Source organism: Pezoporus occidentalis, unplaced genomic scaffold, assembly GCF_034315485.1.
Source record: "Pezoporus occidentalis ecotype Australia unplaced genomic scaffold, CSIRO_AGI_Poc_V1 ctg156, whole genome shotgun sequence".
Taxonomy (NCBI): domain Eukaryota; kingdom Metazoa; phylum Chordata; class Aves; order Psittaciformes; family Psittacidae; genus Pezoporus; species Pezoporus occidentalis.
Genome location: NW_026913383.1, coordinates 91,704 through 105,649, shown reverse-complemented (window position 1 = coordinate 105,649; position 13,946 = coordinate 91,704). Strand labels below are relative to the sequence as shown.

At 45.1% G+C, this 13,946-nt stretch overlaps 1 protein-coding gene across 4 annotated transcripts in view; it reads right to left on the bottom strand.

Annotated features, from left to right (window-relative positions):
- The window catches only part of JADE1 (jade family PHD finger 1), a 37,890-nt gene extending 25,994 nt beyond the window's left edge, over positions 1–11,896 (bottom strand). Inside the window, exons 1-2 of one of the 4 annotated variants that reach the window (XM_062611710.1) lie at positions 11,572–11,896; positions 4,299–4,376 (exon numbers count right to left, since the gene is read on the bottom strand). In XM_062611710.1, the coding sequence (XP_062467694.1) occupies positions 4,299–4,376; positions 11,572–11,869 (376 nt within the window). In that variant the 5' untranslated portion in view covers positions 11,870–11,896. Of the gene's footprint in view, positions 1–4,298; positions 5,140–7,886; positions 8,117–11,571 lie in introns of those variants that run through there. The other 3 variants (XM_062611711.1, XM_062611712.1, XM_062611714.1) reach the window with 3 other exon arrangements.
- Between the last annotated feature and the right edge of the window lie 2,050 nt (positions 11,897–13,946).

Here is a 13,946-nt window from a genome sequence, read left to right as displayed (position 1 = left end):
TTTCTCGAAACTGATGTGCAATCTTGTAAATCTTACAAGTTCCTTTTGTCTGCAAGCGTCTTCAGTATTCCTCTCAGATGCTCTGCATGTAGGAGTATGACAAATTGATAACCCCTCCACGAATAAATGAAGAAGCATCTTGAGAGCCAGTAAAATGCGGAGAAAATCATGCTCTGAATTCCTTACTCATGGAAAACACTGACCAAACTCTCTCTGACATCAAGGAAAGCCTGAATTTCACCCAAGATCCCTACAATACAATTGTCCAAGCAATTTGTGTGAAAGGAATGCCCTGAAGCTATAAATGGAAACTACTCCCTGCACAACTTTATCTTGCCAGAAAGCAAAGCACATGGAACATTCAGCACAAACCACTTTTGCAGATCTACAGACCAATGAGGCTAAAAAGTCAGGTCAAGACTGAGCAGGAAAGATAAAACAGCTTCAGCATCTAACATTTGATGACAGTAAGACCCAGGTTCATAGAGAGGAGTTTTTGCAAAGGAGGAGCAAGCAGAAATACAATGGAACAATTGCTTAAGAACTACAAAAGCACTAGCCAGCCATGCAGGTAACAAGGACATGACTGAGTTTGAGGTAAACATTACTAATGTACTTAATACAGGCTTTGAAGAAGGTGGTAGCAGGCTTTTATAATGGCCCTAGCTCATATTAACATCTACGGTAGCTGCTGTAATGCGCTACCTGGAAAGGGACAGAAACTAACAAGCTGCCAGATGACAAAAAAAAAAAGATCACTTTCAGGTGCCAATAATCTTAAATCCTTTCACAAGCCTCTCCCAATACCTTTCTTCTGTATTTAGACCTAAGCTCAAAATCCAGAACTGTATCTGCAGCCATTTTTCATTCAATTATCTTTCATGGATAAAATATTCAGAAGTGACCTATGATTTCAGAAAACAAAATCTCTGAGAACACACTCGGATATCCAAGGGCTAACTGGAACTGTTGTGTACAACTTACACTGATACCTCTTGCTCACTGCTCCAAATATGCTATTTTGGCCTCATGTCTAAATGAGGGTTTAGAACTCTGATTTTAAGGGGACGTGGCTTGAAGATTTACAGCAGTTAGGCTGAAGGACATAAAAAAAAATACTTTGTGGGGTTTGAAGTCTGCATTTGGCTTTTGGGAAAGAACCAAATTCGAAGGCAAAGAAGAAGTGATGAAAAAAAGTAAGGGTTTCCTCTTTAAGGTGCAAGGCTTTAAAAAATTGCAAATAATATATAACCACCCACACTAAAGTATCTGACGTCAGTAAATACATGTATGTACTCAAAGACTACAGCCATGTAGTTAAGCTTTCTTCTGTCCTATATTTCACCCCTAAATGAAAATGATCCTCTCTTCTGTCAGTTCACAAAAGGAGAGTGCCCCTGAAGAACTACAGGTACACATATATTCAGCATAATACATTTTTAGTGCTTAGGATATGAGGCTTATTTGGCTGTAACTTTGTGACTACCAAGGAAACTGATTTAGTTCAACTAACGGAAAACAGTTTTTGTATGATCATTCTTCTTCCATAACTTCCATTATTAGTAGCATTATTATTATTACCTTATAAATATCCAGGTTCCTGAGTTCAATAATGTAGAATGTGTATTTCTTCATGCCAAAATATTTTCCAGGTGATGCTAGTCTATGTGCTGGAGTCTACCCCAGTCAAGCATCCTCATTCAGGTTACTCCAACCACATTTATCCAGTGACACTCATGATCAACCTGAGACACCTGATCACACCGTCTCCTAAAGCACAGCATGAAAACTCAACTTCAGAACTGAAGAAACCCAAGAGATGAAGGCCAAATTCTCACCACATGAGATGAGGGAGAGCAGTTCTGAGCTGAAGGACCACTGAGTTCAGTATGATGGGAATGCAACAAGTGCACTGAAGGGTCAAGAGGTGCCACTGACTGAAAGGAAGCAGATGTTTGGCAACAGGATTCCAACTAAGTGTTGATTACAATTTTGACTTTTCAACAAGAAGATGGCTGTCTGAAGTGCTCAGAATAGTTTATTTGTGTTCTGACTCCAGAAACTCCAAGAAGGAAGAATAGCTAATGAAACAACTTAAAGCCTTCAACACAGAGCCCAGAAATTTTTACCTTTTGTTTTTTTAGGCAACAAGATTTGCTTCCCCTTCTAACACTACTATCCGTACACTGGAATGAACATTGTCAGAGTAATCAGTAATTCTACTGAAGACTACTAAAGAAAAGATTAAATGAAGGTGAGAGCTGTTAGAAGAGACCTTTGCCACTCACACATAGTTGCGAGGAACTACTGGTATCCCTGTAACATGAGAAGTGGAAAGGGCCTGAGCGTTGTACTCAGCCAGGTGCGAGTGACAGAAATACTCAGACACTGTCCCTACACTGTATCTCAGCTTCTCATTATTAGCCCTTGATCTTTTTGAAAGCGTGTATTATAACAGAATGAATATAGGAGCCTGTACCTAAATCTGACCACTAGCTTCACAAGGGGGAAAAAAAAAAAACATAATCAAATCACGAGAAAAGATGCCTCATGAAAGGGAAGCAGTATATATTTCAATCAGTACTTGAAAATACTTTTAAACTGCCTTTTGCCATGTAACTTATTCAACAAATAGTTAGGCTTTAACACAGATCCTAAAAGAGCAAGGATACGTTTTTCTTTCCCTAACTCATTTCCTTAGATCTTGATCTCTGGAACAGATGAAAATAAAGCTTTTTGGAAAACGTAATTCTGTAAGTTGACAGCTCTATTCCAGATTACTATATATCAAATGGCATTGCAAACAAGCACCATAATCAGCAACAGATCAGTCAACTGTTTCGGTGTCAGAACTTCAATTCCAAAATTATCTCCTTCGTAACACGAGGCACACAAGGGGATCGAATTGTAAAAGTAAGAGTGAAAATAAACACAGGTATTATCAAAATGAAACACTATAATACAGAGCTCCCAGGGAATGAAAAAAAAAAAGTAAAGCAAAATTATAATGAAAGCCTTCACATTTGCAGCTATTTGTCTATCTTACAAGTAAAACACATCTTTGTTTTGGGGAAGTATGCGTTACATTTGATGAAATACACCAACTTTAATTTTTAAAACCCCAAGTATTCTTCTAACCCAGAAAAAACAGGTCTGAATCACCCATTTTTGTCTTCCAAAATCCCCCAACTGCAGGTAGCTCTCCAAAACCAAGCCAAATCCCACACCTCTTTAACAGATTTTAGTCACTCCTCATTTGGACTAACTCCTATAGGCTTGCTAGTTCTCACCTCCTCCAATCCTTTTTACCACTACTTCATGTCAGCAACAGTTTTCCTAGGCTTTTCAGGGTGCAGATATGGCCAGACCTGAGCAGACTCCCATGCAGAACAGACACACCTAAGAAATGCAGGTGAAGTAGTCACCTGTGCAGGGCCACAGTGTAGCACAGGTGTAGCTCTGCTTCTCAGAGCAAAGCTTTCAGAAGCACCTGGAAAACCTCCCTGATCGTTTTCGACTTCAGATTTGAAGATGTCCACCCAGAGAGATCAAATTAAAACCAGGGAAATCTCTCTGACAACTGGCTAGGCTGCACTATTGTCAGGTAGAATCAGCTTGCTTGGTTGGGTAAATGAAACGCCCTGGAACATTTCCCATACTGCCATTTTACCTTCCTCTCTCCCCCTCCCCCCCCCTTTTTTTCCCCCTGCTTAATGGAAGGTTATCAGTCTCTGGAATCCAAAACACCATTAACAGCTCAATGTTAGTTATGTCAGTACACAAACAGTTAAAAAACTAAATACATTCTGTATCCGATTTACTGATCTACTGAATTCAAATTCTTTAGTTATTCCTCAAATAAAATAACCTTCAAATGACGTAAGGAACAACTTTTATGCACCATCAATCTTTCCTAATGAAGTTTGAAGCAATATACCCTTCCACTCCATGAGAGTATGAGAATCCTAATGCAAACTTCTATTAGATACTAAGCTGTGGACAATGTCAGCAGATGTCTCCGTGCAAATTTTGTCCTTGCAATGATAAATTATGCTGCTCGCAAAGATTTTAAAGAAGACAACCTACTTTTTCACTTGTTTCTCTGACCAGCTAACACTGTATAGTCAATACAGTGGGGGGAATCCCCAGTCTTCTGTCCACCTGCACTCAGAATGACTAAATCCTTATAATACACATTTCCTACCAATATGCAAAATGCCTCTGTCAGATAAAACACTGCATTAAAATGTGTTTTCAAACTCGTAACCTACTGCACTGTACAACAAAGGAGCACTTACTGCCATTGTCGTCAGAATCTTCACTGCTGCTAGGAAGCCGTCGTCGTTTCATGATCTCCCCGGGAAACAGCAGGCAGCCTGCAAAGCAATGAGACAGCACTTAACCCAAGATAATAATACACAGTCATCAAATTGTGTTTCTGATGGCATTCGAGGATTTACAGCACACAAAGGAAAACAAACAACTTTAAACAGCATCTGAAATATGAACAGTGATTCTCTCAGGGACGCTTAATTAGGCAGTCATCAGATGAGCAAGTGAACAAGATTGGAGAGTATCAGTGACAGCCCCACCAACATTTTCACCCCTAAGCAAGAGCATATTTTGTTCTGAGAGGTCTTAAAATCACTAAATAGCTGCAGTCAATGTGCTTGACTTCCCCTGCCCATTCTGACACTGGATTTGTAATACAATAACATTTGTACTGCTTGTGTAAATATTTGCTTTGGCTAATATGGTACTGGAACCATTTTATTCCTGTTTAAAGTGCCAGATTTACAAAATCAAAGTTTAAAGTCATACACATATATGTGTGTGTGTATTTATATATATATACATATAAAGAAGTATCAGCAGTAGCCAGCCAAGTTTTCCCACATTAACTAAACATGCATCACCTATGCGTTGGAAAGCACCACCCTCACCAGTGAAAGTGTTAAATCCTCCTGCAGGCACATGCCCAACACTGTTCTTCAGGAATCAGACCACCAACTGACTGCACAGAAGCTCCTATAAACTGCCAGACTTCTACCAGTACTGAGCTCAACTGCACATGAGCCAGTGATGCAAAGACAAAAAGTTCAGTATCTTTTTAACTGCTATTCACAGGGTGTTGGTATTTTCACAAGTATTCTCTGTGGGATGAAATCAAGTTCAGAAAAATTAAGCTGTAAATAGCTAGTGCACGTTTACATGTATAAAGCTATAAAAACGTGTAAGCTGAAGAGCAGAAAAAACATGACAAGTGTAGAACAGCACATCCACCATGAGTTAAAATGACAAGGATTCTAGAAGCAGATCAAACCCCTTGATTCTGCGTTTACCACATATCAATCACAGTGTCAATAAGGTGAGTGTTCTGCTAGCAGCAGAGGCACAGATTTGGAAATCATAATGCTGAAATACTTCTTTGCTTCTAGGTATGTGCAGAAAACCTAACCTCATTTTCACATGAGCTGAGATTTCTTAGAAAGCCTTCAACAAAACTCTTTTCACTCAGCCTTTCTTTTTTACATTATACTTGCAAACAGATGTGGGGGAACGCCTCCCTCCCAAAGAGTTACCTTCAGGAGTGGGATTTAACATGGTTGTCTGTGAAACTTTTAACAGTTTTGAGCTGCAAACTTCGCTCACTGAAGGTAAACTGAATGGTTCACTTCACCAAAACCTTTTGTTACCATTTCACAGAGTAGAAGCTTGCAGATAATGCCTAACACCAGAGAATAAAGAATCATAAATGACAACCTCTTACAGTGCTAGAATTCTCTCTGAAAGAACTGCTTTGAAGCAGACCAGAACTCTGTGTGTATGGCAGACAGAAATGCTGCCAATGAATAAACACACAGATCACCCTGGACCATCAAAGTCATCTGAATATACGTCTGGTATAAATGTAGTAGGTCCAGAGCCAAGTTCTGACACAAACACGTATCACAGAAAGCCAACATTCAGGTCTAGAAGAGGCCAAGACTAAAAAATCAATTAGCTGCTACAAGGCCAAGGATATGCAAGAAAATAAAAAAATAAGTTATCTCAAAAATGTAGCTGGGATATTCCTGGTCAAAAATCTTCATTTCTTGGTTTATTCCTCCATGGTCTGAAAAGTACTATGCATCCTAATGCAAAGTAGCGTAGTGTATACACACTGAGACACACTCACGACCTTGCAAGGAGGAAGAAAATCTGACATCCTGCTCCTCCACATCTTTCTGGATACATGTGTTTTGAGTTCATCTTTTCCCATCCCTACTTTCTGCTAACTCACAAAGTAAGGGAAGACCAGGAAGCTTCTCCTTCCTACCTGGTATTTAAAAAAATCCCCAAGAAACTAAACAGTTTTGTTGTTGGTATAGTTTAAAGGAAAGAGTGGTATCCACACCTCACAGTCCAAACACTTGATAGTTCTGCAGGAAAACAGAGAAGACAGAACAGAAGCCACTTTTCTGCAGTACAGAATATTAGGTAAGACAGCTCATTTCCTTGTCCACTCTGGTCAGGTTTCTGAAGTTGGCCTGTGAAAAGCCTGTGTTCTCAAAAATAACAAAGAAATACACCATCTGATGAAACTTCTGTGAGATTCCTTTATAGAAGCTGGGGGGGGCGGGGGGGTGTAAAATCCAGGGATCTCATTTTCTCATCTTTGAACCTGAGTTTACAGGGAGCTAAATCACAGATGGAAAAAGCAGCATTCGGCTTCTTAGAGCAAGTCTCAAACCTCCCAAGATCAATGCCCTGGAACTTTTGCCATTATAATAAAACAGCTTTTTTCAACTTCTACAACTTCTAAAATAATTTTACACTGTTCCCACCAGATGTTCATATCCACAGCTCACAAAACACATTCTGGAGATAACACTACAACACCTAATAAGAACTACAACCACACAGATTGAAATGCTGCTGTCCTTTAGGGTATCACAGTGCCTGTAGCTCAAAGACAGGCTTCTACTGGGTGATGGTGACCTCAAAGTCACCCAAGAACTACATTTGAAATAAACCCAGTGACGGTTAGGTGCAGACTGAAGGTACAGGCTTTCCTTGCTCAACGACATTTTCCCACCATGTTTAGAGAATACTGTGAATTCAAGAAACACTTTTTTAATCTTTAAGGAGAAGGAAAAAAAAAGAACAACAAACCTATAGTAACTCCATTAACTAAAAATAAGGATGTATCACTATTACGCTGAAAAAAGGCAGAATGGAAGAGCTATCAAACTTTTCAGTAAAATTACTTATTTCCTTCTCTTTCCTTATCTGAGATTTGAGGGCCAGAAATATTATCTTCCTTTTAATTTCTTGCCCTTTACAGCCATGAAATGTTATTTTTCACCTGACTTAATTCTGACACACACTTACTATACCCAAGTGCATACGCAATGCATTTGGTGCAACTCCGAGCTCATTAAAATGTATTCTGAGACTGAAGTACACCTGTCAATTCCAACGAGTCAGAAGTAAATGCAGGTTCATCAAGACTGACTGCACCACAGCTAGTTTAATGGCACATATTGGCTGTGATCACCATACCTGTAAGTAAAATAAGCATAAAAAGGCTGAAATATTTAAGACAGGCTTTAAAATTCATACCAACAGTAAGTAAAAACTATGCACTCTTTCTGCAGCACTTGCAGGACAGGAAGAGACCACCCAGGTTACCAAGCGTAACTCCCAGCAACAGCATGCAACCACGTAATTGCTGTTTAGTCCAGAAGTTTCCACAAAACATTCACTGCACCCACACGTGCTTCAGAATAACTTGCCAACCCCCTTCGCAAAATGAAGCAAGGAAGCAGCCAACCAAGCAGTGCCCTTGAACCCTGTATCTCCCATCACAAACATTTCTACAGGAGTTTTTCCCAAATTCCTACCCCAAAAGGGCATTTACCCATATACTGTTCACCTACAGAGTGAGCTCACACTTGGGAAGCTACAAGAGTCCAGCAGCCCTAGGCTGCTGCATCATCAAGCCAAACATTCCCCAAGACTTTAGTGACACGTGTAAATAACCCAACAACTTTGGCATGTCATTTCAGTTTTGTTTCTTGAAAAGACGATTGCTTCTTCACTTTAAAAGCATCCATTCAGAAATCAGACAGGCCAACACACAGCATGCTGACAGTTATCTGCTGACAGTTATTTCTCCTGAGGACTCTATTATAGCATTTACCCATTTATTGGGGGGAAAGGGGAGAAAGGGAGAGAGAGATCCACACACAGACAACAACAAAACACACAGATGGACTCAGGCAAACACCAGCCTTCAACCACAGTCATCAGTGGCTCTTCTATCCTTTCTCATCATGCTAGCTTCTGGAAGCAAAGCTTTACTCATTGATTAGGTACAAACTTCAAACATACAAACATAACTCTGGATTTACATGGTACATTTTTAAAGGTAAGATTACACTGTGTGAAATGTTTCTTCTGGCTACTGCATTTTGAAGAAAGCACTAAACCTTTTCTAACATACTTGTAAAATGCTATGCAAATGAAATGACTGGATGATAGTCATATTATCAATGTCAGGCCACAAAATCACATTTGGATTTACATATCCTTGTGGAGGTGAGCAATAAACATCTAATTCTACACAAGTAACTAGACACGGTTAGGAATACAGACACTGCTGTCCACTTCCGAGTATCTGCTGGCAGATGCAGTACAGTGGGTCAGAACTAGCAACATGACATAGTACAGCAAATTCACTGGTCACTATTTTTACCAGTATGCATTATTATGCTCCTCTGATCATAGAACCAACAAAAGACACAAACCATGCTGGGCAGTAACACTAAGATCATCCTTCTTACTTTTATTTCTTCCACACTGAAGCAAGTCTCATGAAACAAGAAAGTATGTCTCAATGCCACGAGTGTTCTCCACAAGGAACATTCCTGTTGACTTCAGTGCACCTATTCGAAATTTGACACGGAAAGGCAGAAGCACAATTTGGACATAGGAGCCCAACACTTTTCAGCAAGCCACATGCTTATTTATGCACCTGTGCAAGTCAGCTCATAACACTACCCTACAACCTGGGCAGCAGCAGGAAATTATTCCCAAACTGTGCCGGTGCAACTGACTGCCCAAAACCTTGAGCAATAATACACTGGGCTCCATGAATTGATTCAACTCACCCTGCACCCATCACAGTTCATCTCTTCCATACAGAAAAAGCTGTCAGTTTGGTCAGCTCCAGCTGAAAACAGGAGCACAAAGCAGCAGTACTAACCACATGCAGAAAGCATTTGAGGAAAGACTGGAAGGGTTTGGGTTTTGGTTTTGTTGTTTTTTTTTACAGTATTCTGTGAATTAGGAATGAAACCAGAGAAGCTGGAAGGGAAATCCACAGCTGTGAGGGGAAAGGGGAGTTTATTATTTTAAACATATGTATTAAACATAGCTCAAAAGCAGGGAGTGAGTGGTATCTGACGCCAAAGGGAAAATCCTGCCACTAAAACGTACAACCCTTGCTGTTTCAACAATATCTGAGTGTGAGAAACCTCTAGAAATAGAATCATAACAAGCATATTTTGGCATAACTTTTACGAAGGTTTTAGGTTTGCAAGTGTGGGCAGCTTTTGACTTACTTAAAACACAGCGCCTGCTTAAAAAGGAAATTATTCCAAATCACAGCTAAATCTTCGTCTAAAAAAAAAAAAAAAAACAGGCTGGCATAAAAGCATCCTCCTGCTTTTATGTTAAAGTGTCAACTAAAATGCGTTGCTAAATGCTATCAGAATTTCTAACAGTACCTAGCAGCTACCAAGGAGCAGCAATCGATTTTTAATGCTTGTGTGATGCCATACAAACCATGCATTGGAGAAGGCCTTTTCACAAGAGCATGTAGTGACAGGACAAGGGGGAATGACTTTAAACTGAGAGGGGAGTTTTAGACTGGATATTACGAATTATTTCTTCCCTGTGAGGGTAGTGAGGCCCTGGCACAGGGTGTTCACAGAAGCTGTGGCTGTCCCATCCCTGGCAGTGTTCAAGGCCAGGCTGAACAGGGCCTGGAACAACCTGGTCTAGTGGAAGGTGTCCCTGCCTGTGGCAGGGGGTTGGAACTGTGTAAGTTTTATAGTCCCTTCCAACCCAAAACCGTTCTACGATTCTGGGTCACACATGGCCAGTCCTTGCTGGGCTAGTGACAGGTCTCAAAATCCCGCGGACTTCACCGATAGGCGAATCTAATAAACTATCCCCATAAAGCTGTCAGCAGAGGGAAGAGACGGAGGGAGACGCTAGTGAGAGGACGCCCTCGTCCGGGAAGCGTGGCCTTCTGCACCGCCTTCCAGGTGAGCTGTGTCTCTACCGATGCCAACAAGCCGCTTGTGCGGCTAGGGACCGCCTTTACCGCGAGTGGAAGCCGGGGCTCCAAGACTAAGTTCAAAACCGGCGCCTACCGCCCCGCGCTCGCCAGCTCTCTGGCGGCCGTGTGCCGCTCGGGGCGGACCCTTCCTCCTCCCTCAGCTCCCGCCCGGCGGGCGGCGGCTGCCCACCCTGGAGCCGCCGAAGCTCGGCCAGCGGCGGGCAGAAGGAAGGAGAGGAGCGGCCTTGCTGCACCTCCCCCGCGGGGTGGCACCCTCCCGGGCAACGGCACGGCCGGCAGTTTCCACTCGAAACGGCCCGGCTCGCCCCCTCGTCCTCCTCTTAGCTCCCTCTGCCTCTCCTCTCCGCCGCCGGCAGCACGAATCCGCTCGGCCCCGGCCACAAATCAAACTTGGTACCTCCAGCCCCGCTGCCTCTCCCCCAAAGTCCTGGCACTGCCCGAAACGGCCGAAGCACCTTCCCGACCCCTCCATCCCCATCCCCGCGTTGCGGCGGGAGAGACGGACGGCGGTTTGGCGGATGGAGCAGCATCGGCAAGACAGGAGAGACTAGAGCTCATTTTGTGTCTGTCTCTCCTCCCACTCCCAGACAGTTCTGGAAACTGTGTATCACCTCTTGTCACAGGAAACCAACCAGCAGGCGGTGCAAACAAACAAACACCCTCTGCCTCCACCCTCCCAAAATAACGACCGCCCCACCGCTACCGCTAAGGAACGGGCGGGCGCGAGCGGCAGGGAAAAGCAGAAAAATAAAAATTAAAATAAAACCCCAAAACGGCCTCGGAACGCCGGCGGCTCCCCGAGCCCAGCGACCAGCAGGACAGCAGCAGCAGCCGGGCGGCTTTGTCTAATTTCATCAAGTGGAATACTGCTGGAGAAGCGCTCACCTCCAACGGGAGACCGAGGCCGGCCCGCCGCAGGGCAGGGAGCGGTTAGCACAGCCCCATCCCGCCAGCACTGGAATCGCGGTGCTACCCAGACCGGCGCCCAACCAACTTCTGGCGTTGGCCGCCGCTCCCCGGCGCAAGAATTCTTGCTGTTACGTTCGCGGTTCGACACCGCTTGTGACGTTTCGTTTCCTCGTCAACAAACCCGGGCACAGCCACGCCGAGCCCCCCGGCAGAGCTCCGTCCTGCCCGGAGCCCCCACCGGAGTTTGCACACTTCACACCATCCCGTGCCCGTTCTCGCGCCGCACCCGCCCCCCCGGGACCGCCCTGCACCTGCCGGCCGCAGCGCTGCCGCCCCTGCCCGGCGGGGCTGCTCGCAACACGTGCGCTCCGAGCTCCGCAACTTGCTCCGCAGCGGGACAGGGCTTGCGCTCTCTGGGGCACAGGCGGTGAGTACGGGCACACCTCTGGTGGCCCACCCGCCACTGTCCGCCTCCAGCGGAGCTGCCACCGGTGCCTGTGCCCCAGCGCACTCCCTCCCGCGCTCAGGCAGTGCACGGCTGGCCGGCTGCGACGCAAAACAACTTGTGCTTAATTTCACCGATGAGCAGTTTTTATGCTTTCCAAGCATTTTTTTCCTACAAGCGAAAGCCAAGTGCGCCCGGGTGTGTGTGTGTGTGTGTGTGTGTGTGTGTGTGTGTGTGTGTGTGTGTGTGTGTGTCAGTGTAGTTACAGAGCTGCTTGTGCACACCCTGAACACCTCCTCCCCCACGCACACGCTCTCGGCGGTGGGTCTAGTGGACATGTGGGTAACACGGTGACAGGCAGTGGCCATGGCTCCCCCCGCCCCCTTCCCACACATCACCATCCGAGCAGGACCTGCGCTCTACTATTACCATCTGTCTACCAAGTTACTCCAATGCTTCCCGCTTCCCGCGGCGGGCGATGCCCCCGGGATTCTCCCCCCGGAGCAGCCCGAGGCCAGCGCCTCAGTTGGCCGCAGCACCTCGGGAGCTGCGCGGTCCTCGCCTGCGGCGGCGGAACAAAAACCCAGCCGCCGGTGCCGGCACCGGCGCAGCCTCCCGGCCCCGCGGGAGCCGCCGTTAACTGTTGGCGGGCCGGGCCCGTCTCGCAGCCGCCACCCGCCCGGCAGCTCGCCGTCGAGGTGCTCCGCAGCCGGTTATGCCCACTTGGCCGGAGACCGGGGGGGGCCAAACGCGTCCGGGCTGGTAATGGAGCGAGCTCGCAGAGGACGAGAGGAGCCGACGGCGCAGGGCTGGCAGCTGGGAAACGAATGGTGTCTGCACCCAGGTCCCGCCCGTGGCACTGCTGGCGTTACCCTGCGACCATTGCTGCTTCTCTCCCCAAAATTCCAGGCTATTTCACAAGCAGGAACTACAGTGCTGCACAGGCTCCCTGTGAGTAACACACAGTGTGCTGGGTTTGAGGCAGAGAAACTGAGGCACCCAAGAGTTAAATGGCGCGGCCGCATACACAGCGAGTAATTGCCAGGGCAAGAATAAAACTGCAGGATCCCCATTTCAGCCCCAGCGCTACCCCTCCGGCTCCCAACTTTGACACTTAGCAAGGACCAGAAAGAGCTAACACATGCTGCGGTTCAGTTCATATCTGTCTAGCAGGAAACCAAATTATCTTAAATGGGCACCCAATTACATGCTAAAGTTCCCATTATTAAAAAAAAGTATGAATGCATATTTATTTTTCACATAAATCACTTTACCTCATGCCATGCACCTGTGCTCCCCGACTGAGGAACTCCCCCTTTTGAGCAGAGTTCCTGAGCAAATGCAGTGTGAGGTAATGAACACCATGGAGAAGATTCGGCATAATCTCAGAATTAAGGCAATCTGTGGAACATGATCCCCATAACTGCAAATACAAATTAACGCAGCCTCCACAGCAGTCTGCCAGAGAATCCCACCTTAGCTCAATAGAGGAACTGGGTCATTACTCATCCACGCAAACGGAGTCATTCATCTTGCCATCTCACCCACCTACCTACCCAAGAATGAAACAGGACTTGCATTGCTACGCATCCCAAGAAGTTGTACTTCACTACAAAAATATCCTTTCCCTGCCCCAAGGTATTTTTTTACTGTGAAAATAGGACAGTTGTGGGTTTATACGTGGAACAGCCTGAAGCATCTTCAGGTTGTAGAGCCTAAAAGCCTTTGATTCTCTTTGTTTTCATCTCCATGAAAATCAGAAAACACACCAATTTGCTATATTCTCCTGTACTTCCCTGGGTGTCCAGACCAGCACTCCAGTTAAAGTCTTTCGTATTCACAGGATCAAGGCCTCAGCTCTTTGCTATTCAGGGCACCTGTGATCATCTGTGTGACAGACCAGGCCAAACTATCGGATAAATAATCTCCTTATTGCCAGACTTATATCCACATACCCATCATCTCACTCCTGAGCTCCCAGGAACCTACCCCATGCATGCGCTGATTGTCAATACTGCCAAGGAGATGGGGACTAGAACTTTGTTGATCTGTATTATCTGAACAGCATGTGCCATGCTGTGCTATAAACCCTGGGACAGGTTAGATCAGAGGATTTTTTCACTCGGTGGTCTGCAGGTCTCTTGGGGGCTCATGGACTACTTCTTACTTTGTTATAATAAATAATGTCATTTGACTGTGTGCCTCCTTCAGTCATCTTTGTCTCAGTATTAATACCCATTC